The sequence below is a fragment of the Coffea arabica genome, chromosome 7e, assembly GCF_036785885.1.
Source record: "Coffea arabica cultivar ET-39 chromosome 7e, Coffea Arabica ET-39 HiFi, whole genome shotgun sequence".
NCBI classification, from domain to species: Eukaryota; Viridiplantae; Streptophyta; class Magnoliopsida; order Gentianales; family Rubiaceae; genus Coffea; species Coffea arabica.
Genome location: NC_092323.1, coordinates 9,584,282 through 9,606,280, shown reverse-complemented (window position 1 = coordinate 9,606,280; position 21,999 = coordinate 9,584,282). Strand labels below are relative to the sequence as shown.

At 34.6% G+C, this 21,999-nt stretch overlaps 3 protein-coding genes and 8 non-coding genes across 12 annotated transcripts; 9 read left to right on the top strand and 2 right to left on the bottom strand.

The window, feature by feature from the left end:
- Positions 1-5,281: 5,281 nt before the first annotated feature.
- Positions 5,282-8,523, top strand: LOC140011510 (L-ascorbate peroxidase 3-like). Its single transcript, XM_072060515.1, has 9 exons — positions 5,282-5,514; positions 5,720-5,844; positions 6,189-6,238; positions 6,513-6,578; positions 6,685-6,733; positions 7,055-7,137; positions 7,225-7,304; positions 7,398-7,500; positions 8,216-8,523. Exons 1-9 carry the CDS (start codon positions 5,402-5,404, stop codon positions 8,387-8,389), a joined length of 843 nt encoding a protein of 280 aa, XP_071916616.1. The 5' UTR covers positions 5,282-5,401; the 3' UTR covers positions 8,390-8,523.
- A 158-nt stretch (positions 8,524-8,681) lies between these two features.
- LOC113700411 (protein POLLENLESS 3-LIKE 2-like) lies at positions 8,682-10,987 on the bottom strand. The gene is made up of 4 exons (XM_027220848.2): positions 10,607-10,987; positions 10,194-10,406; positions 9,944-10,099; positions 8,682-9,842 (listed from the first exon to the last, which is right to left on the bottom strand). The coding sequence occupies exons 1-4, from the start codon at positions 10,772-10,774 to the stop codon at positions 8,943-8,945; spliced, it is 1,437 nt and encodes a 478-aa protein (XP_027076649.2). The 5' UTR covers positions 10,775-10,987; the 3' UTR covers positions 8,682-8,942.
- A 3,040-nt stretch (positions 10,988-14,027) lies between these two features.
- LOC140003859 (uncharacterized) lies at positions 14,028-16,029 on the bottom strand. 2 transcript variants are annotated; one of them, XM_072060388.1, is made up of 3 exons: positions 15,892-16,029; positions 14,748-14,861; positions 14,028-14,348 (listed from the first exon to the last, which is right to left on the bottom strand). In XM_072060388.1, the coding sequence occupies exons 1-3, from the start codon at positions 15,907-15,909 to the stop codon at positions 14,217-14,219; spliced, it is 264 nt and encodes an 87-aa protein (XP_071916489.1). In that variant the 5' UTR covers positions 15,910-16,029; the 3' UTR covers positions 14,028-14,216. The 2 variants fall into 2 exon arrangements, with proteins under 2 accessions (XP_071916489.1, XP_071916488.1); XM_072060387.1 differs by having other exon boundaries at positions 14,748-14,881; positions 15,892-15,997.
- A 20-nt stretch (positions 16,030-16,049) lies between these two features.
- TRNAI-AAU (transfer RNA isoleucine (anticodon AAU)) lies at positions 16,050-16,123 on the top strand. The gene has a single exon. It is a non-coding gene; the product is annotated as a tRNA-Ile (tRNA).
- A 921-nt stretch (positions 16,124-17,044) lies between these two features.
- TRNAI-AAU (transfer RNA isoleucine (anticodon AAU)) lies at positions 17,045-17,118 on the top strand. Its single transcript has one exon. It is a non-coding gene; the product is annotated as a tRNA-Ile (tRNA).
- A 384-nt stretch (positions 17,119-17,502) lies between these two features.
- Positions 17,503-17,576, top strand: TRNAI-AAU (transfer RNA isoleucine (anticodon AAU)). Its single transcript has one exon. It is a non-coding gene; the product is annotated as a tRNA-Ile (tRNA).
- Positions 17,577-17,961: 385 nt separating this feature from the next.
- Positions 17,962-18,035, top strand: TRNAI-AAU (transfer RNA isoleucine (anticodon AAU)). Its single transcript has one exon. It is a non-coding gene; the product is annotated as a tRNA-Ile (tRNA).
- Positions 18,036-18,886: 851 nt separating this feature from the next.
- Positions 18,887-18,960, top strand: TRNAI-AAU (transfer RNA isoleucine (anticodon AAU)). Its single transcript has one exon. It is a non-coding gene; the product is annotated as a tRNA-Ile (tRNA).
- Positions 18,961-19,345: 385 nt separating this feature from the next.
- Positions 19,346-19,419, top strand: TRNAI-AAU (transfer RNA isoleucine (anticodon AAU)). The gene has a single exon. It is a non-coding gene; the product is annotated as a tRNA-Ile (tRNA).
- A 1,365-nt stretch (positions 19,420-20,784) lies between these two features.
- Positions 20,785-20,858, top strand: TRNAI-AAU (transfer RNA isoleucine (anticodon AAU)). The gene has a single exon. It is a non-coding gene; the product is annotated as a tRNA-Ile (tRNA).
- Positions 20,859-21,243: 385 nt separating this feature from the next.
- On the top strand, positions 21,244-21,317 carry TRNAI-AAU (transfer RNA isoleucine (anticodon AAU)). The gene has a single exon. It is a non-coding gene; the product is annotated as a tRNA-Ile (tRNA).
- Positions 21,318-21,999: the final 682 nt, after the last annotated feature.

Genomic DNA, 21,999 nt, shown 5'->3' with positions numbered 1-21,999 from the left:
TGCTTTGAACAAAGTCAAAAAGAGAAAAAGTCCCTGAAAGCTTATGGCACCGTTGCCTAATAAGCTAAAACTGTTCGACTGTTGAAGCAAATTGACAAGATCTATTCAGGAAGTACGCAAATTAAAGCCCTACCATCCCTAGCTTTCTCGAGCAAAGAACAAACCAGATGGCATCCCTAGCTTTCTGGGAAACTATCTATTGCGAAGGAAACAGTTACGTCCCATGACCATCACCATCAAAAGGTGAAGCATAATCTTGGGAAGCATTAAATATCCCTCTGAGTAATGGCAGAAGCAGCAAAATGGCGAGCACCTACAAGTTTTCTGTTGCATGACCCAGATGGAAAATCTGGAGTTACTTCACAAATGCCAATAAAGTGCTACGGTACTGGATATGAATTTTCAGATGTAGTATCAGAGAAACTGGGATGGGCAAAAGAAGGTGGATCTGAAACTGCTGGTGAAGGGATTGTTATTGGATTCATCGACACAGGAATTGAACCAAAATTAACCACTTTGGAGGCAATTTTGTTTAGGGTTATCTTTTTCTTTTTCCCAAAGCAACTGATCTTGAGTGGTTGCCTTACACAAGTATTGGTATATGAATTAGACCGGTTGGTTAAGTTTGGTTCAAAGTTTTAGAGGTAAAGAAAACTTGTGTTAAACCAAACCAAGTTGAATTATTAAACAATTAAAGTGTAAATAATAACATGACACTTGGCACAATGTTATAGGTGGCATTGGATTGGCATAGAAAACATGTCACTGAGGATCCCAAGTGGTTTATTGGAAGTAGATTTGCAAATTTATTATACTATTACAATACTCAAAAATCTTGAATGTCCGAATTCCAAGGCCTACGGAATAAAGAGGAAAAATGAACGGAAAAATATGAAAACAGAAGTTACTGTAGGAATACGAACCTTATATTTGCATGCATGCCGATTTACCCCCTAAAAATCGATTAAATACAAAAGATTATAAAGAGATTCTCTTCTGGAGTGGCCAATAATGAGGGCACTGGGGAGATGATGTGATCATTATAAGATTCAAATCCCTCTCTGAATTGTAAATTAGGTATTTAATTGCATCGTATGCTAAAAAAGTTTAGAGAGCGTGTAGTGTATTTTCTAGATTAGGCGGTCATTTTCCTATAATTTTTTAGTATACTTATTTGGTCTAACGGGTCCTTTTCCTCAAATGTTCTTATATAGGATGGTTTGGTTTTCCTTTAGTATTGAATAGAGTAGGATTGCTATTTGATTGAAAAAAAAAAATACAAAAGACTTGGTGAAAGAAGGATTAGCGCTGGTTTACCCAAGGGAAGTGGCAATGGCATCATTTTTAAGTGTATAGTACTACACTTTTTTTTTGTGTAAATCTTATATACACTGAAAGTGTATACACTATCACCGTTTGATTCATGATATGTGTGCAAAAATTGAATTTCAAATAAGGGGTGAAATTTAAGAAGTGAGAGAAGAAAGGAGGACTTAAATCCAAAATTTCTAAATTTTGAGGACTCAACTGTAATTTAATAGTACAATACCACAGTTGTATACATGAGGTAATGCGGTGGCTAATTTTTGTCATTTACCGGTAATTAATTAGGAATTAGAAGGGGGAATCAATTAATTGAGGGTGATTATTAAATTGGTTAACTTTCCTAGGGAGCTGTGACATTGGAATCGAGCTGACACGGAGAATTTCAATTTACAGACAGGTCCAGACTCCACTACTCCCACTATTACAGATATCTAATATCCTGACAAATTTACCCCTTTCTTTTATTAGTATTATTTTTTAAAAAAGATTCATTACAAAAAAATTGGTTCCGTGAAATTAACATGGTGGCTACTTAATAGTAAAAGAGTCATATACTATTTTGTAATTGATCTCGGAAAATCATTTCACCAAGTATTACACTTCTTGGCATGTTACTACAATGGGAAACTCTTTGGACCTTGTTTGGATTGCCGTTTTTCGTCGAAAAATTACGTCGTTTTCTATGATTACATTTTCTTATTACTTTTTTTTCTCACATATATCAAATTACTACAATAATTTTTTCATGAAAAATGAGGGAAAATGCAATCCAAACGGGGCCAATTGCAACGTTTGGATTGCATTTTCATGATTTTTTATGAAAAAATTACTGTAACGATTTAATGTATGTGAGAGAAAAAAATAATAGAAAAATATGATCACGAAAAACGGCGCAACTTTCCGGCATAAAATAACAATCCAAACCGGAGCGTCCTTTTTTTTTTTTTTTTTTTATCCTCTTCAACTCTTATTGACAGATTTCTCCGCGATCCAATAACTCAAATGACTGATTGATAGTTTTAGTTAATAATATATTTCATTAACGCTGAATCGCTGATGGTAAGAAGAAGATTTTGCACTCCACATGGTCGCTTCTGCTTGACATGCCAACAACATTCTGGACCATCATATACTTTTGAACATCTCCAGTCCATCTACATTTTTTACCTCCACGCACGCAAACACAGATAAAGAGACAGACATCATCACATGTTACAAACAACAGCATTAATTAATGCGGAAGAACTGAGCAGCACCTAACTTCTAGTAATTTGATTGGGAGAGAGTTGTTTATAAGGAGTCATGCAATAAAAGACCGACTTAATTGACACTTTAATCACTGGGCGTTGGGTCTAATGGCTAGGGAGAGCCTTTTTTTAAACCTCTCTCGTACATCACATAAGAAGTATAATGCTTCTTGATATAAAAAAATCAGAGAGTGTAGTAGTGTATCTATCTGATCCGGTTTGAAATAGATTAAATAGCTGTAGTTGCAGAGAATTTTTTTTTTTTTTTTTTTAGACTTTCTTGTTCAAAGTAGGATTATTGACTTATAAAATGGGAAGAAACGAGATGCGAGATTTAAGAAGGAAAAATTGAATCTAGAAATTTTAATTCTTGAGATTTTCATATGAACTACAACCTATCATATGGTTTTCCTATTTTTTGTTGAGGAATTCCTACAAGTGATCCCCCCATCCAGGATATGAAAAGCGTTGAGTCCTGTGCATTTCCACAACTGATGACTCTCTCTCTCTCGAAACCCGATGACCTAAACCTGATTACGCAATTAAGAGGAAAATTAGAATCAAAAAGAAAAAAAAAAAAAAGAAAAAGAGAATTGAGCTTAGTATGGATTCTGTGATATACGTGGGAGGCTGAATTTTTCAGAAACAGTCAGGGTCCAAAGACCAAAAACCCAATCCCTGAAATGAGTGAGCTTATGGGCTCTTAGTGGACATTTACATAAACAAACGACAAAGAACCTGCAAGGCAAAAAGTCATCTCGACGCAAAGCCTACAGGAAAAACCCAAAGCCCAAGGAGTAATGGATAAGCAGACGAGGCCCATCCACAGTGCTCGACAGTCGACACACAGCTCACGTCCACGGCAATACCCAATTATACTCCGTTGTGAATTGTGATCTTGGCGCTTATCTTCTACGCGCTTTAAAAGTTCGCGTCGAGTAAAAAGTAAAAATAAGGGTTAATTACATTTACCTCCCCTGAGATTTGACCAAATAACGAATCGATCCCTGAAATTTGACCAAATAACAAAAAGGTCCCTCAACCGTTAGTCTTTGCCGTTGACTGTTAGGATTAATTACATTTACCCCCCTGAGATTTGACCAAATAATGAATCGATCCCTAAAATTTGACCAAATAACAGATTCCTCCCCCACACTAACTTCTGTCACTTATATGTAACGGAAATAGCCAAAAGTCTGAATAACCCTTATTGATTTCCATCAAATTTTTGACCTATCGATTTTTGTGTTTTCAGAAAAAAATTTTGGTTAACAGATAAAATTTTGAATCCAACAAATTATTAATTTATTTAACAAATAAAATCAGAGTAAATTTTGATAGACCTTGTAATGCAAAATTTGCCATACACGTATTTTATAATTTGGTGAAATAGTGTGACAAATTTTGGATTACATGGGGTAATACCCATTATCCCATAAAATACCAGTGCTTTACGACTTTTCCCAATTATATGAACAAAGTACCTATTTTTTCAAAAAATAATTTATTTAAAAGATAAAGTAAAATTAAAATTTCTAGCGAATAAGAGGGTTGAAAATGTAGTACGCATTTTTTCTTTCCATAATGTACCAGCTCCTTATACTTTTCCTATATTATATAAATGAAGTACCAGCTTTCTATTGGCATTTTACTCTATTTATTAGTAACCCATTGTAAAACCAAACTAGCAAAAGGCTTTTCTACACAAAACACTTTGTCATGGCCGATTAAGTAGTCAAAGGATATTTGAGAATCAGGTAATGGTCTCATTTTTTAAAATCATGTCCGTCTCATTTTTGTGGTGGATTGAGTGAATCTTTACATTGCTTCTATAAATTTTCTTTCATCGCTCAATTGTCGGTTTCCTTTTTTCACTCTACTTTTGTTTTCCATTCCTTTCTTTGCTTTTCATATTTTAATTTCTTTTTTGTTTTCTAAGCTTTCCTTTTTTCTTCATTTCCTTTCTTTTGTTCCTTTATGCGCATATTTTATCAAGTTTGATTATTACATGCTTGGGTTTTTTTTCTTTTATACTGGTTAAAAACTGTTTTATTTAAGTAATAAACTCTTAGTTTAATTCGTTATTATTGAAACCACCTTCGATTTTTTAACGGTAAGTTTTCTCTAACTACAAGTTTTACAAAGAGGGTAAATATGATATTTTACTACTTCTATTTAAGTGTCTTTGACGAGATTACTTAAAAAGGAGGTACATGTAATATTACCACACCACAGGGATTTAAAAGTAGTTTGGTCAAACCACAAGGGAGATAGATGTAATTAATCCTTAAAAATTTGATGGAAATCAATAAGGGTTATTTAGATTTTTGGCTATTTTCGTTACATATAAATGACAGAAGTTAGTGTGGGGGAGAAATATGTTATTTGGTCAAATTTTAGGGATCGATTCGTTATTTGATCAAATCTCAAGGGGGTAAATGTAATTAACCCTAACAGTCAACGGCAAAGACTAACGGTTGAGGGACCTTTTTGTTATTTGGTCAAATTTCAGGGATCGATACGTTATTTGGTCAAATTTCAGGGGAGGTAAATGTAATTAACCCTAAAAACAAACACAATTGATTCGAAACTATAACCTCATCACTCATCAGCTTATCATTTCCCTCCATAACAAATTAACGACCAACGAACCAACCAAGCAAGTATTCTTTACTTTGTCTTCTTCTCTTCTTCTGTACGATTAAGATCCATTTCTTCTTCCTTCTGCGCACTCATTCTCTTCTCAGTACAAGAATTAAGAGCTTATATTTGGAGAATCGATTGAAGAAATTTAGTTACATTTGAACTGCTAAAGAAATTGGACGATAATGGTGGCACCGGTGGTGGATGCAGAGTACAGGAAGGAAATAGAGAGGGCTCGCAGAAACCTTAGAGCTCTCATTTCCTCCAAGAACTGCGCCCCTATCATGCTCCGCTTAGCGTATCTCTCTCTATTTCTTTCTTCTTTCATCTCTCCTTTTTTTTTTTTCTCCTTTTTCTCTTTTCTTTTCTCGGGTCTGTTTCCTTAGTTGCATTTGCATGTTTACGAACAGGAACCATTTGATTTTTGTTATATACATAAAGCTTGTCGGTTATGAGCTCAATTGAAAACCTGAGGGTGGATACATGTATATATTTCTTTGTAGGTGGCACGACGCGGGGACTTATGATGCTAAAACAAAGACAGGAGGGCCTAATGGATCAATCAGGAACGAGGTAGAATTGAAGCATGCTGCCAATAACGGCTTGAAAATTGCAGTCGACCTATGTGGTCAGTCCACCCTTCCCCTTATGATTTCAAAAACTAAAGTACATGTAACGCAGAGATTTGTATACCTCCTGAGATTTTTTAGAGCAGTTCTGCTGGTGATTAGGCATTTATGACATGATGGTTTTAGATTGTTTCTTCAGTTTCGAGTAGCTAATGAGCTATGCTCTGAATCTGATAGTTTTGTGCGGAGAAAAAGATTGCGATAAAGATTATTAAGTTTATTTCATATAGTATCTAGTTTTTTGAATCACATACAGTGTCTACTTCATACGCTGAATATGACTTTCTTGTTCACTGAATTAATGGATTCATTCTTTTCTTTTTTTTCTCTTCTTCGCGAGCAGAGGACATAAAAGCTAAACATCCAAAAATTACATATGCTGACCTCTATCAGGTAATTTTAGTTGCCTGTTCTAGTTTCTGTTAGTAGCTGCTGGTTTATGTTGCCTTTCTGCTTAATTTGGTGAACCTGCTTTGCTTCATTCATGTAATGACCATAGAAATGGAGAATTCTATGAGTTAGTGTGGCAAGGACATATAAGCTTTTAGTATGGCAAGGACATATTAGCTTTATGAATATTTCCTTCTATTGCATTTCCAATTCTTCTGCAAGGTTCAAACTGGAGCCTTGATTTGTTTTTCCTTTCTTTGATATCTTGAGTTTTCAGCTGGCTGGTGTTGTAGCAGTTGAGGTAACTGGAGGCCCTACCATTGATTTTGTCCCAGGTAGAAAGGTATGCTATGGAGGAAGTTATGAACATCCAACTCGAATTTTCTTTGTGCTATCTTTAACTGAAGAGAAAGACAATGTGCTTCAGTAACTTGTTACTTTTCCATCAGGACTCTGTGGTTTGTCCGGAAGAAGGCCGCCTTCCTGATGCTAAGGAAGGTTAGTCATGTCACAAAAATTTACATTGGGTTGTTATACTGTTTTCTTGTTTATTTAGTGTATGCTCAAAGTGTAATTTTGCCTTTTATATCAATTTAATAGATATGCTTGCTAATTAACTGAATGAATATGCTGGCTAATATTCTTCTTCGAATGCAACTAACAAGATGACCTTGCAAATTGCAACATTTAGTGACCTACAATGAAGAGCTTGAAGGCCATTTATGTTTACTAAAGAACGATTGCACTCAGTTAAACACGATTTTAGAAGCTAGTTATATTTCTCTAATCCGCGCCTTCCTCCCTTCTCCCCCACATCAGGTGTATCACATTTAAGAGATGTCTTCTACAGGATGGGTCTTTCTGATCAGGATATTGTGGCGCTCTCTGGGGGCCACACATTGGTAATTTTTACCCACATATACAGCATTTGATTTTTTGTATAGTTTACCAAAGTAAAGAGCTTACATAAACTTTCCAAGTTTATCCAGGGTAGGGCTCATCTAGAGCGATCTGGTTTTGATGGACCTTGGACATATGAACCTCTGAAATTTGACAACTCATATTTCTTGTAAGATTAGACAGAGAGAGTTGGCATCTTTTTGGATTGCTATCTATGGAATAATATGATCTTTTAATGTTTGTAAACATTGTGATATGACAGCGAGCTTCTGAAAGGCGATTCAGAAGGCCTCTTGAAACTTCCCACAGATAAAGCTCTGGTAGAGGACCCTGAATTTCGTCGATTTGTGGAGATTTATGCAAAGGTAGAGCAGCTTATTCTTCACAACTTTTAAATTGTTAGACTGCAAGGAAGTGGAACTTGGTTCTTCTGCACTAATCTTTGACTTAGCTCTAAAGTTGATATTAACAAGAATCAGAAACAAAGCGGATCATACCTGTCAAAAGATGTGCTTGTAAACTTGTCTGATATTTTGTGTGGTTGATACGTGTCAGTTAGATAATCTGCAAATACGTATAATTTTAGAGACTGAGGGACTGATGTGCATTCGCCAGCAAATTCTTCTGGGATTGGGAAAATAGGGGTGGTCTTACCATAGACTCTTCCTAGTATAAGCAGCAGTAAAAGCCCTGGAAAAGGTTGAGATGATGGAGGTGGGACTTGGGAGGTACATTTTGGTACTAAAATTGAAAGAACAAGTGTGCTTGTGAATTTGACAAAAAAAAGAAATGAAAAATCTGCTTTTGGAAAATGGATAACTACTGATTTTGAAAATTTTTTTTTTTTTTTTGACATTCTCTATTGTAAACAATGGTTATACAGGTCAGAAAATTGTTCATAAAAATCATATGAGATGGATTACTTTTCTCCACGGAAATATTGCTACACAAAACTAATTGAAGAACAAAAGGGAAAGGACAGAAAAACCACACCCTCTTTTGTTATATTACTTTATGCACCCTTACTCAATGAAGCCAATTTGTGATGATCAGTAATTGTTTTTGCTTTGGCTCTGGCAGGATCAGGAGGCATTCTTCAGAGATTATGCAGCCTCACATAAGAAACTTTCAGAGCTTGGATTCAACCCACCTTCCTCTCGTTTCAAATTAGCCCAAGCTGCATTTGGAGTAGCTGTTGCTGCAACTGTAGTCATCTTGAGTTACTTCTACGAAATTAACAGAAGAGCCAAGTAAACAAGATTTCTGAATTATTTACGTTCAATTGAATTATGTCATAGCAACTATATATCTTGTCACAGTTGTGATTCACATGAAGATCAAATAATGCAATTGTCCTCTCATGCTATGGGGGCAAACATTTAGACCAATATCCTTTGAAGGATTTTCCTTTGTAATGTAATCTTTATGTTGCCATTCCGCACCAATGGGTTTACAAGCTTGCTCTTAGAAGAACAAAAAATAAGGGAAAAAAAAAAGAAGAAGTAAAAGGTGGTATGAACTTAAATCAGAAGTAACATCACGGAAGTAAGCATGAAAGGAAGAATTTTATTGGGAAAGTGAGGTCAAAATAATTGTTACATCAAGCCACAAGGCAAAGTTTAATAAATAGGACTGTTAGAACCTCGATATTAATTTAACCTATTTTAGAACAAGTAGAACCAAGTAAGACATACTCCCTTATTGAGAAATATGAGTTGAGGAGAAAAAGTTCATCTCCAAGCTAAGACTGGATAAAACCTAAAATAAAATTATTCAATTAGCTGCTGCTGTATGGCTAATATGTTAGTTAAGCCCTTGGACTCAAAGACAGCGTGATGTCCTGAAAGACCTTCAACCTTTTATCAACCTTTTGCTGAGATACTCCTGCATCATTCCTGGATTCCAAAAATTTCCCAGACTCATCGCCTGAACCTAATACCGCGGCTAGTATTGCCTCTTCAAAGTCCTTGCTATCTGGTAGCAAATCTGCCAGCCTATCGGAATCTTTCTCTGGCGAAATTGATTGCTTTCGGACCTTTTGTTCTGGCTCTAGGGATGATATCATCATCAACTCTCCCATTGTCTTTGCTCTAGCCGAGTTAGCAGCATTTCCAGATCTTGTTCTCTTGAGTGTTTCTGGAAACTGAGTACCGATTGGATCCTTGGAAGATTTTGAAAAATAAAATGGCGGTGCATCAATGTTGAGTGAATTCCCATAAACAACACTTGATTTGACATTTTTCTGTACAGGAGGAACCATTTGGTTCTGTATTAGGTTAGAACTGATATTCTCATCAGCATATTCGTCCCGGTGGTGATTAGAAGAATCTGCAGTCGACACATTGCTCTGCTCTTTACAAGGCTGAGGCTGCCAGATTGCTGAAGAACCCAGGAATGCATCAAACAACTTGCTCTGTTCTACCCTATCTCCACCTTTATTCATCATCTCAGACTCAAGATCCCGGAGCATTTGCTGAGCTCTCTCATAAGCCTTAAGATGTGAATCGATGCCTCTAGGGCCATCAGCCACTGCTGGTTTGACTCTCCTGAGATTCTCTTTGGCCTCAGCTATTCTCCCTTGTTTCATTAAACAGATGCCCAAATTGCACATCTTATTATTGTCCGGTGCAATCAATAATGCCCTCCGGTAAGCATCTTCAGCTTCAATATAGTTGTTTTGCTGCATTAATGCCCATCCCAGGTTCCCCTGAAACATACAAAGTTTTGTCCATTTTCATGAACATTCTGATTTCAGTATAAGCAAGAAGCAAATTAGGATGCAATTGAAGTTCGGCACTGGATCAATACCAGTAATCGGGTGGCTTCTTGGTCAACAGACACCTGAAATTTCTTCCCTTGAGATCTTGCTGTCTTTGTGCGCTTCCCGTTAAAGGCCATTCCTTGTTGAATTAAGTATAACTTATGCCTTAACAATCCTATCTGGTCATCCAATCTCCCACATCTCTGGAAGATCATATATTTGATTATAATGCTAACTTTGATAACTGTAATTAACTTTCTAAATGGAAATAATTGACAGTAAAAGGAAGTATTATACCTTGTAGAGGTCTAACAAGATGTTGTCGAGAGCCTCTTGAGCTTGATCAGAACACCGACTTCTCAGTGACTTAATAGCTTCAATAGCTTCTTCTGCCCTATTCTGCTGCTTCATTACAATTGCCATATCTTTCAAAGCACTATCTACTCTATCTCCAGCATTAATGGCTGCCCAAAATAATGGTATGGCTTTTTCTGGATCCTTATCCACTAACTGAGCAATATAAAAACACAAATGCAGACAACATCAGTAAAATCCAGAAAGTGCTGAAAAAATTAAAAGGCCATATCCATTTGAAACAGAGATGCCGGAAACAATGAAAGAGAGTCTAACCCGTTTTCAAAAAGTTTCAATTCTGAAGAAGAAAAAGGGGAAAAAAATTAAAGCAGCCCATTTGAAAAAAAGTAGCTTACTTGGACATTTTTGGCTCTGACGTAAGGGGTGTCACCCACTGGGACTTTGTGAGCGACATGGAAGGATTCAGAGCGAGTTCTGGAGACCCCGAGAGGCTTAGCAGGAGATGAAGGAGCGGATTTCGTGGGTCTGAATCCAGGAGGTGCATTCCACATATCTTGCAACATCTTCAGTTTCAAATGGGTTTTAGCAGTTAATTTGATTTGAGCGCAAGAGACGTTGAAAGAAATGTGGAATTATTCAGGAGAGGATACTACTGCTTTGTGGGTTTGGTGCAGAAATGGAGGGAGGGTGGAGAATGGAGAGAGAGGTAGGGCGAAGAGATGGAGGAGGGAGGCCAACTCAGGGTCTAATTTAGCGAAGCATGGGAAGGAGAAAAGTTTTGAATCATTTGACCGTTGCAGGTTACCGTTTTACAGGCTAGCCGTTGCGTCTATAGTATAATTTAAGGGGTAATTTCAGAAACCTACTTGTGATTTCTGACAATTTCACTGCCCTCCCCTGAAGTTTTGAAAATATCACTTACCTCCCCTATAAGCCATTTGGACCCAATCTCATGGATGGTCAAATGACTTTACCATCCTTTTAACTTAAGAAATATTACATATTTATATGGAGAGAAATAATTTAGTCACTTGTACTGAATTAACCATGATTTTGAATATAAAAAAATTTGAAAATCTTGGATACTAAATTTTATAATGATAATTGTTAACATTTTATAATTCTTTTTTTATATTTTAGTAGTTTTTGTAATTTCTTTCTTCGAAGAAAAGATTAAAATTCTTATTTAAATATTATTATGTCATACATTTTTCATAAGAATAACAAGATGAATATGAAAATACACAAAAGACGGTAAAGTATTAAAATATGTTTACAATTAGATTTTATTAAGTTATGGATAAAATGTAACCACACATAATCTATTCTTTTCTTTCTTTTTCAAAATATTTGGTGTTTCTTTTTTTTTCTTTGTATAAGTAATCCAAACAAGATGGCTAGAAAAAAATTTTCTGCTTTGATTTATTTGCGTTTCCATTAAAATCATACCCTTTTATTAATCCAAACGTTACTTGAGGGTTATTTTTTTTATATAATTACAAATGATGGAAATTTCTTGTTAATCATATGAAAAAATGGACCCTATAAGTTAAAGAAATAATTCAAAAAACATAACATATTTTAGCATATTCTATATTTTTTTATCAGTAGCCATCTATATTTTTTATCATTAGCCATCTATTGTGATACTTTTTTTCATAAAAGGCCATATTTTGTCTTGTTCAATTTTTTTTCAAAAGTTTTTCAAATTCTGATACTAATAGCTAGTTTGGATATTTAGGTTAGAAAAAAAAAAGATGGGAAATGTTAAGTTATAAGAGAAAGGAAAAGAAGAAATTTTAGTGTTGTTTGGGAGTTAAGGTAGGAAAAGGGATAATTTTGGATATATATATATATACAGATATATATATATATGTCAATAAAAATTTGTTCAGTACACATTTGAGGACAAAATTGGCATTTAGAAAAATTTTATTGGGTATTCTCAGCTTTTCCAATACTTTCCGCTCACATTCAAGGGAAAAACTTTGATAACCACCACAGTAGGAGCTCATCTGTCCAAATTAGACGCTTTCCATCCATTTCCGCCCCTCAAAAACTACCAAATACTAGAAAGAATATTTTTTTTGTCACCTTCTTTTCTTTTCTCATCAGTCACAGCTCCCAAAACTAGCTATAAGAGTTTAAGAATTTTTCGCGTAAATTTTGATTCCAAATTAACAATTTTCCTCTTCAATACTTTGATTTTGCTATATTATATAGTACTATGAAAACTAATCGTTGTTACTAAATTCTATTACACTCATGCTAAAGTTTAGCCTTTGTTATCTATTTTTAACTAATACCTCCTTTTGATAACCAACTAGTAATAAGTTAAAGGGGTATTTTTGGTATAAAATATTCTTCTTACTCTTGAAATCATTTTTTTATTGTTGATTTTTTTGAATTGGGCTAATTTTTTATAATAACATTAGTTTTAAGGGAAGTTAATGATATTTTGAATTGGGCTAATGATATTTTGAATACCTCAGGGAGGACAGTGAAACTGTCATAAATCTCAGGAGAGGTTTTTGAAATAATTTAACAGAGGAGGAGAGAATGCATACCTTTCCGATCGTTTGTCACGTTGGCTACGCGCCACTTTTACATGTAAATCATCTGTATTTTCATTTTCTGTGTTTTAAACCCCTGTTTTCTAATATTTCCTTGCGCCTATACCCTTCCGTTAAGTTTTGGCATTTAGCCCTCATTTACGGTTTACCCCATTCACTCTTTCCTAATTTTTTTTAGTGAGTGTAAGATTTCAAATCCACGACTTCACATTCATATTTTTTCCATGCCACCTAACCCGTCTTAGAACAATTTATGTGTCGTTTGGCTTCTAGTTTCTATATTGCACATTTGCACTTATTTGTTCACTTAATCCCTCCACATTAAAGACTACAAATTACTTCGAGGAGCCAAAATCAGCTCTTTATTTTTTTTCCTTCCCAGGAGTGTGTGATAATCATTAGTAATATATGGTGATTTCTTGCACTCATGTCTATTTTCTGGCAGTCAGATACTGCGGCTACTCGTGCATTTATTGAATCGCATTTTGAATAAAGAATTAAAAAAAATCGAAATAAATGAAAGCTAGAATTCAGGAAATCTTGCTTGGTCTCTTGCAGTTCCAGCAATTTCGAGGGGTTCAACTTTTGCAATAGTAAAAGGTTTATTCCATTTTGTGCCCTATAGTAATATGATCTTATTTCAAACCCCCAAAAGTGCAATTACTTTAGCATAATAACTTTAAACCTTTTTACCCAGGAAAACATAGAGCCCTTTAGCATGATGAATTTAAACTTTTTTATACAAGAAAATATAGCCCACCTTTTGTTACAGGATAGAAGAAACCTACATTCATCATTTCCCCTACTTCACAAATCTGGACTTTGAGGCATCAATGGATGATCGTCCGAGGCTATTAGTCCAAACCATGTAAACTCCCGTTTAAAATAAATAGTCCAAATTTATTCTTGTACACTATCAAAAAGCTATAAGATAGAGTAGTAAACTAAATCTCAACTTCCAATCCTCCATTTTCTCAATTATTTATCCCATGCAATATATGCTTGAAAGTCTAGAGGCCCCTTTTCCGACAAACTTTTCCACCTTCAAACTTCACAACGGGTCAAGCTCCTTACAAATATCAGTCGATACTAATAATCAGAACTCCTCTTGACTTGATTTGCCTCAATTTCTGTTAACATTCTAATGTGTATCAATCTGAATGGCCTCACTTGACAAATGTCTTGCAACAAGTACGTTTCCCTCCCGGGGAATGTAAAAATAGATGTCAGCAAAACTTTAACATGAATAATGGGTTGGCATTCACTTATCATTGACGGTAATGAATGAAAATACAACTGCTAGTATGCAAATACATTTCATTGGCCTCCCAAAGGCATGATGAAACTTACATGGGTATAACAAATAAAAATCGAAAATGAAACTCACATGGGTATCAGTATAGCAAAGGCAATGAACAAGTCATTCCAACAACTACAGTGCTCTAAAACTCTCTGTTTTGTCAAGCCTGGAAGTGCCAGAACTGGATGACTCTCCCACTGCATCAGGGGAAGTGGCCATACGAGCTGACTCCTTCTTTAGTTTTGTGGGCAACCCTGAAACCTCCTGCAGTATTAAGACAGAAAGATGAAAATAAATAGTATAAAACATAAGAGCACATGTTCCTTTGTGTCTTATTGCCACCCATAATGATAATCGAACTACTCCTGGCAGAGTTCCAAACGTATCTTTGTTTAAATGAAGACCTCTAGAACTACCAAGAGCATGGGAAGTCCAATAAAGAGGAACTTTTTAGGGAAGACTGATGCAGAATGCAGGCGGAAGAAGAGAGAGTAATGTAAAGCAACAAAGTCCTATCCTCATCTAATGCAATGCATATCATTGAACAGATTGCATAGACAAGTGACACATGATACATTGTAACCACTGCATATTCCAATCAACTTAGGTACATATTAACTGGAGCTAACCTTAATGCATTCAATTGAATAGCTACCTAATTACCTTCATCAAATGCAATCTCAAGTCACAGGGTCGAACTTGGTTCCCAATACACGCCATAACAAATTTGGAATAATGAAACAGAACATCAGCAGCAGCTTGCTTCTTTTCTTCAGTCTGGCAATCAATACTCAAACCTTATGGTTAGAAAGTAGTATGAATGAGTTCAAAGAGAAATCTAAAAATTAAACAATATCACAAACAGCAAATTGAAAGTTAAAAGGCATTAGCAAGTGCCAAACGCCAAAGATTTCTTTTTTCATCTTGCTAACATTAAATCCATCAACCACACTACTTTTCTCTCCTTGACATGCCACTAAAATCCATGCATTCACTAACTTGAACAACTTCTGACAAGGGAATGCCCAGTAATTCAAATTCAGTAGACTGAAAAGGTAAAATCATGTTTTCCACCCAACTTACCTTTCTATTTGAAAGAAGAATGGCCAAGTTAGATATTTTACCGTATGCATTCCAGAGTGTTTGTATTTACAACGCGTTTTTACCAGAGGCAAAATTAACAACACCCTCTCTTCCTGATCAGTTCTAGAATCATACAAGAGTCCACGGAAAAGCTCTCACCACCGGTTGGATTCTCTAAGAAATAAAAACAGAAAGAAATTGTGCAGTATCTACATCCTAATAACCAAGAACTGAATTAGCTGATATACTTTTCAATCTGACAAACACTACCAGTGCAGCTACATACAGACTACTGATGCCAAGCATCTTGAAGAGGATGAAATAGGTGCGGCATCATCTCTGACAGTGTATATATGGATAAAGCCACATATCAAGCAAGTCAGGAATTGAGTTAAAATAATTTTGACAGACAAAATTAAAGTGATTATTTTTTTAATCATTTATTGTTTTCCCTTCTGATAGTTTGACCACAGAATTACCCAATGCAAATTCATCAACCTGAAGAAATATATACAAATCACTTAACCTCGAACAGCAAACGAATAATGCTGCCAGAATTTTGGCTTTAGCAATTAAGCAAGTAACAAACGTTGATTCATATTAAAAAAAAATAAAATAAAATCTAGGGCTCCTATCCAATTGCAAAGCTAAATAAAGGATTAAAATTATATTCAATTCCAGAAATGAAGAGAGACATTAAACTAGATTTAGATTAGAGGTTGACCTCGTAGTCTTCCCTCATCGCTGCAATCGAACACCTTTCTTCCTCTTCTTCCACCTATGCATCCAACCCCAGTGTCACCCATGCTTCACCTTCTTTAATACACTGCGCCTACCTTTTCTATTCATGATTAAAATTTGTGAACATTAATCGCCGAAGCTGGCCTATTAGCTCAGTTGGTTAGAGCGTCGTGCTAATAACGCGAAGGTCGCAGGTTCGAGACCTGCATGGGCCAATTAGCTTGGGTTTTTCCATTTTCTCCGAGAAAACAGATTTATTAATGTATAACTGTTTTTTTTTTTTTTTGGAGGAAAAGGTGTCTGTTAGTACTTGATTTGGTCTTTCATCAGATGCTTAAAAGTTTGTAAACAATATTTGTGATTATAATTTTATTTGCTTTATTTTTCATATAATTATTAATATCAAATATGAATAAACACTTATTTAGAGTCAACTGATATATGTTAATTTGTTCTACGAACCAAAGTTCGAGACCTGCATGGGCCATTAGCATGTGTTTATCCATTTTCTCCGAGAAAATAGGTTTATTAATGTGTAACTGTTTTTTTTTTGGGTGGAAAAGTTGTTAGTACTTGATTTGGTCTTTCACCATATGCTTAAAAGTTTGTAAACAATATTTGTGATTATAGTTTTATTTGCTTTATTTTTCATATAATTATTAATATCAAATATGAATAAACACTTATTTAGAGTCAACTGATATAAGTTAATTTGTTCTACGAACCAAATTTCGAGACCTGCATGGGCCATTAGCATGTTTATCTATTTTCTCCGAGAAAACATGTTTATTAATGTATAACTGTTTTTTTTTTTTGGTGGAAAAGGTGTCTGTTAGTACTTGATTTGGTCTTTCACCATATGCTTAAAAGTTTGTAAACAATATTTGTGATTATAATTTTGTTTGCTTTATTTTTCATATAATTATTAATATCAAATATGAATAAACACTTATTTAGCGTTAACTGATATAAGTTAATTTGTTATACGAACCAAAGTTTGAGTTGAAGTTTTGGATGATGGTCATTATTTGAGTATAAGAATGAGGAAGTATTTTAATTCTAGAATCAGAGTACGTTCCGATCATTTGAACTCTTTAGGAGATTCAAAAAAAAAAGAGCATCCAATCACCGTAGCCGGCCTATTAGCTCAGTTGGTTAGAGCGTCGTGCTAATAACGCGAAGGTCGCAGGTTCGAGACCTGCATGGGCCATTAGCATGTGTTTTTCTTTTTTCTCCGGGAAATCAGGTTTACTAATGTATAACTGTTTTTTTTTTCTGGAAAAGGTGTCTGTTTGACTTGATTTGGTCTTTTATCGGATGGTTAAAAGTTTGTAAACAATATTTGTGATTATAATTTTGTTTGCTTTATTTTTCATATAATTATTAATATCAAATATAAATAAACACTTATTTAGAGTCAATTGATATAAGTTAATTTGTTATACGAACCAAAGTTTGAGTTGAAATTTTGGATGATGGCCATTATTTGAGTATAAGAATGACCAAGTATTTTAATTCTAGAACCAGAGTATATTCCGATAATTTGAGCTCTTTAGGAGATTCCAAGAAAAAAGAGCATCCAATCACCGTAGATGGCCTATTAGCTCAGTTGGTTAGAGCGTCGTGCTAATAACGCGAAGGTCGCAGGTTCGAGACCTGCATGGGCCATTAGCATGTGTTTTTCTTTTTTCTCCGGGAAATCAGGTTTACTAATGTATAACTGCTTTTTTTTGTGTGGAAAATGTGTCTGTTTGACTTGATTTGGTCTTTTATCGGATGGTTAAAAGTTTGTAAACAATATTTGTGATTATAATTTTGTTTGCTTTATTTTTCATATAATTATTAATATCAAATATAAATAAACGCTTATTTAGAGTCAACTGAAATAAGTTAATTTGTTCTACGAACCAAAGTTTGAGTTGAAGTTTTGGATGATGGTCATTATTTGAGTATAAGAATAAGCAAGTGTTTTATTACTAGAATCAGAGTATGTTCCGATCATTTGAGTTCTTTAGGAGATTCCGAAAAAAAAGAGCATCCAACAACCGTAGCCGGCCTATTAGCTCAGTTGGTTAGAGCGTCGTGCTAATAACGCGAAGGTCGCAGGTTCGAGACCTGCATGGGCCATTAGCATGTTTTTATCTTTTTTTTCCCGGAAAAACCGGTTTACTAATGTATAACTATATATTTTTTTTTGTGGAAAAGGTGTGTGTTTGTACTTGATTTGGTCTTTTATCGGATGGTTAAAAGTTTGCAAACAATATTTGTGATTATAATTTTGTTTGCTTTATTTTTCATATATTTATTAATATCAAATATGAATAAACACTTATTTAGAGTCAACTGATATAAGTTAATTTGTTATACGAACCAAAGTTTGAGTTGAAGTTTTGGATGATGGTAATTATTTGAGCATAAGAATAAGCAAGTGTTTTATTACTAGAATCAGAGTATGTTCCGATCATTTGATTTCTTTAGGAGATTCCCAAAAAAAAGAGCATCCAACAACCATAGCTGGCCTATTAGCTCAGTTGCTTAGAACGTCGTGCTAATAACGCGAAGGTTGCAGGTTTGAGACCTACATGGGCCATTAGCATGTTTTTATCTTTTTTTTTTCCCGAAAAAAACAGGTTTACTAATGTATAACTATATTTTTTTTGTGAAAAGGTGTGTGTTTGTACTTGATTTGGTCTTTTATCGGATGGTTAAAAGTTTGCAAACAATATTTGTGATTATAATTTTGTTTGCTTTATTTTTCATATAATTATTAATATCAAATATGAATAAACACTTATTTAGAGTCAACTGATATACGTTAATTTGTTCTACGAACCAAAGTTTGAGTTGAAATTTTGGATGATGGCCATTATTTGAGTATAAGAATGAGCAAGTATTTTAATTCTAGAACCAGAGTATATTCCGATCATTTGAGCTCTTTAGGAGATTCCGAGAAAAAAGAGCATCCAATCACCGTAGCCGGCCTATTAGCTCCGTTGGTTAGAGCGTCGTGCTAATAACGCGAAGGTCGCAGGTTCGAGACCTGCATGGGCCATTAGCATGTGTTTTTCTCTTTTTTCCGGGAAATCAGGTTTACTAATGTATAACTGCTTTTTTTTGTGTGGAAAATGTGTCTGTTTGACTTGATTTGGTCTTTTATCGGATGGTTAAAAGTTTGTAAACAATATTTGTGATTATAATTTTGTTTGCTTTATTTTTCATATAATTATTAATATCAAATATAAATAAACGCTTATTTAGAGTCAACTGAAATAAGTTAATTTGTTCTACGAACCAAAGTTTGAGTTGAAGTTTTGGATGATGGTCATTATTTGAGTATAAGAATAAGCAAGTGTTTTATTACTAGAATCAGAGTATGTTCCGATCATTTGATTTCTTTAGGAGATTCCGAAAAAAAAGAGCATCCAACAACCGTAGCCGGCCTATTAGCTCAGTTGGTTAGAGCGTCGTGCTAATAACGCGAAGGTCGCAGGTTCGAGACTTGCATGGGCCATTAGCATGTTTTTATCTTTTTTTTCCCGGAAAAACCGGTTTACTAATGTATAACTATATTTTTTTTTTTGTGGAAAAGGTGTGTGTTTGTACTTGATTTGGTCTTTTATTGGATGGTTAAAAGTTTGCAAACAATATTTGTGATTATAATTTTGTTTGCTTTATTTTTCATATATTTATTAATATCAAATATGAATAAACACTTATTTAGAGTCAACTGATATAAGTTAATTTGTTATACGAACCAAAGTTTGAGTTGAAGTTTTGGATGATGGTAATTATTTGAGCATAAGAATAAGCAAGTGTTTTATTACTAGAATCAGAGTATGTTCCGATCATTTGATTTCTTTAGGAGATTTCGAAAAAAAAGAGCATCCAACTAGGGCTGTCAACGGGCCGGGTCCGGGCCGGAATTCATTATTCCGGACCCGAACCCGAATTACTATACCGGACCCGGATCCGACCCGTTTACCCGACGGGTCTTTTATTCTATGTTCCGGATCTGGGTCGGGTCTACCCGAACAAATTTAGCAAAATTTATAATTTCTAATAAAAATGAGAAAAAAATATATTTGTAAACTAATTTCTAACTAATGCAAAGAAAATATCAAATAAGATAAGAAATCAAATTGACTTTATTCAAATACATCACCCTAATCAAATTATATTGATAAATATATATTTTTTAAATTATTAATTCATTTATATCCGGATCCGGGTCTAATACGGGCCGGAATACTATATTCCGTATCCGATCCGTTTTTTGTTTGACAAAACGGATCCGGATCCGGATCCGGAAAACGGAATTAAATCCCTACCCATACCCGCAATAATTTCACGAATCCGGTCCGGATCCCGGTCTAGACCCGACCCGTTGACAGGCCTACATCCAACAACCATAGCTGGCCTATTAGCTCAGTTGGTTAGAATGTCGTGCTAATAACGCGAAGGTTGCAGGTTCGAGACCTACATGGGCCATTAGCATGTTTTTATCTTTTTTTTTCCCGAAAAAAACAGGTTTACTAATGTATAACTATATTTTTTTTGTGAAAAAGGTGTGTGTTTGTACTTGATTTGGTCTTTTATCGGATGGTTAAAAGTTTGCAAACAATATTTGTGATTATAATTTTGTTTGCTTTATTTTTCATATAATTATTAATATCAAATATGAATAAACACTTATTTAGAGTCAACTGATATACGTTAATTTGTTCTACGAACCAAAGTTTGAGTTGAAATTTTGGATGATGGCCATTATTTGAGTATAAGAATGAGCAAGTATTTTAATTCTAGAACCAGAGTATATTCCGATCATTTGAGCTCTTTAGGAGATTCCGAGAAAAAAGAGCATCCAATCACCGTAGCCGGCCTATTAGCTCCGTTGGTTAGAGCGTCGTGCTAATAACGCGAAGGTCGCAGGTTCGAGACCTGCATGGGCCATTAGCATGTGTTTTTCTCTTTTTTCCGGGAAATCAGGTTTACTAATGTATAACTGTTTTTTTTTGTGTGGAAAATGTGTCTGTTTGACTTGATTTGGTCTTTTATCGGATGGTTAAAAGTTTGTAAACAATATTTGTGATTATAATTTTGTTTGCTTTATTTTTCATATAATTATTAATATCAAATATAAATAAACACTTATTTAGAGTCAACTGAAATAAGTTAATTTGTTATACGAACCAAAGTTTGAGTTGAAGTTTTGGATGATGGTCATTATTTGAGTATAAGAATAAGCAAGTGTTTTATTACTAGAATCAGAGTATGTTCCGATCATTTGAGTTCTTTAGGAGATTCCGAAAAAAAAGAGCATCCAACAACCGTAGCCGGCCTATTAGCTCAGTTGGTTAGAGCGTCGTGCTAATAACGCGAAGGTCGCAGGTTCGAGACCTGCATAGGCCATTAGCATGTTTTTATCTTTTTTTTTCACGGAAAAACCGGTTTACTAATGTATAACTATATTTTTTTTGTGTGGAAAAGGTGTGTGACTGTGTGTTTGTACTTGATTTGGTCTTTTATCGGATGGTTAAAAGTTTGCAAACAATATTTGTGATTATAATTTTGTTTGCTTTATTTTTCATATAATTATTAATATCAAATATGAATAAACACTTATTTAGAGTCAACTGATATACGTTAATTTGTTCTACGAACCAAAGTTTGAGTGAAGTTTTGGATGATGGCCATTATTTGAGTATAAGAATGAGCAAGTATTTTAATTCTAGAACCAGAGTATGTTCCGATCCTTTAAGCCTTTTAGGAGATTCCGAAAAAAAAGTGCATCCAATCACCATAGCCGGCGTATTAGCTCTGTTGGTTAGAGCGTCGTGCTAATAACGCGAAGGTCTCAGGTTCGAGACCTGCATGAGCCATTATCATGTGTTTTTCTTTTTTCTCCGGGAAAACAGGTTTACTAATGTATAATTAATTTTTTTTTTAGGGAAAAGGTATCTGTTTGTACTTGATTTTGTCTTTTATCGGATGGTTAAAAGTTTGTAAACAATATTTGTGATTATAATTTTGTTTGCTTTATTTTTCATATAATTATTAATATCAAATATGAATAAACACTTATTTAGAGTCA

Excerpts from the sequence above, each read along its gene's own strand:
- LOC140011510 (XM_072060515.1), top strand. The coding sequence starts at position 5,402 with ATGGTGGCACCGGTGGTGGATGCAGAGTACAGGAAGGAAATAGAGAGG. Across the intron at positions 7,138-7,224 it reads TCTCTGGGGGCCACACATTG|GGTAGGGCTCATCTAGAGCG; the intron begins GTAATTTTTACC and ends AAGTTTATCCAG. Across the intron at positions 7,305-7,397 it reads TTTGACAACTCATATTTCTT|CGAGCTTCTGAAAGGCGATT; the intron begins GTAAGATTAGAC and ends GTGATATGACAG.
- LOC113700411 (XM_027220848.2), bottom strand. The coding sequence starts at position 10,774 with ATGTTGCAAGATATGTGGAATGCACCTCCTGGATTCAGACCCACGAAA. Across the intron at positions 10,100-10,193 it reads TCTTGTTAGACCTCTACAAG|AGATGTGGGAGATTGGATGA; the intron begins GTATAATACTTC and ends ATGATCTTCCAG. Across the intron at positions 9,843-9,943 it reads AAGAAGCCACCCGATTACTG|GGGAACCTGGGATGGGCATT; the intron begins GTATTGATCCAG and ends TGTATGTTTCAG.
- LOC140003859 (XM_072060387.1), bottom strand. The coding sequence starts at position 15,973 with ATGGGTGACACTGGGGTTGGATGCATAGGTGGAAGAAGAGGAAGAAAG. Across the intron at positions 14,882-15,891 it reads CGATGAGGGAAGACTACGAG|GTTTGAGTATTGATTGCCAG; the intron begins GTCAACCTCTAA and ends TCTAACCATAAG. Across the intron at positions 14,349-14,747 it reads TGAGATTGCATTTGATGAAG|GAGGTTTCAGGGTTGCCCAC; the intron begins GTAATTAGGTAG and ends TTAATACTGCAG.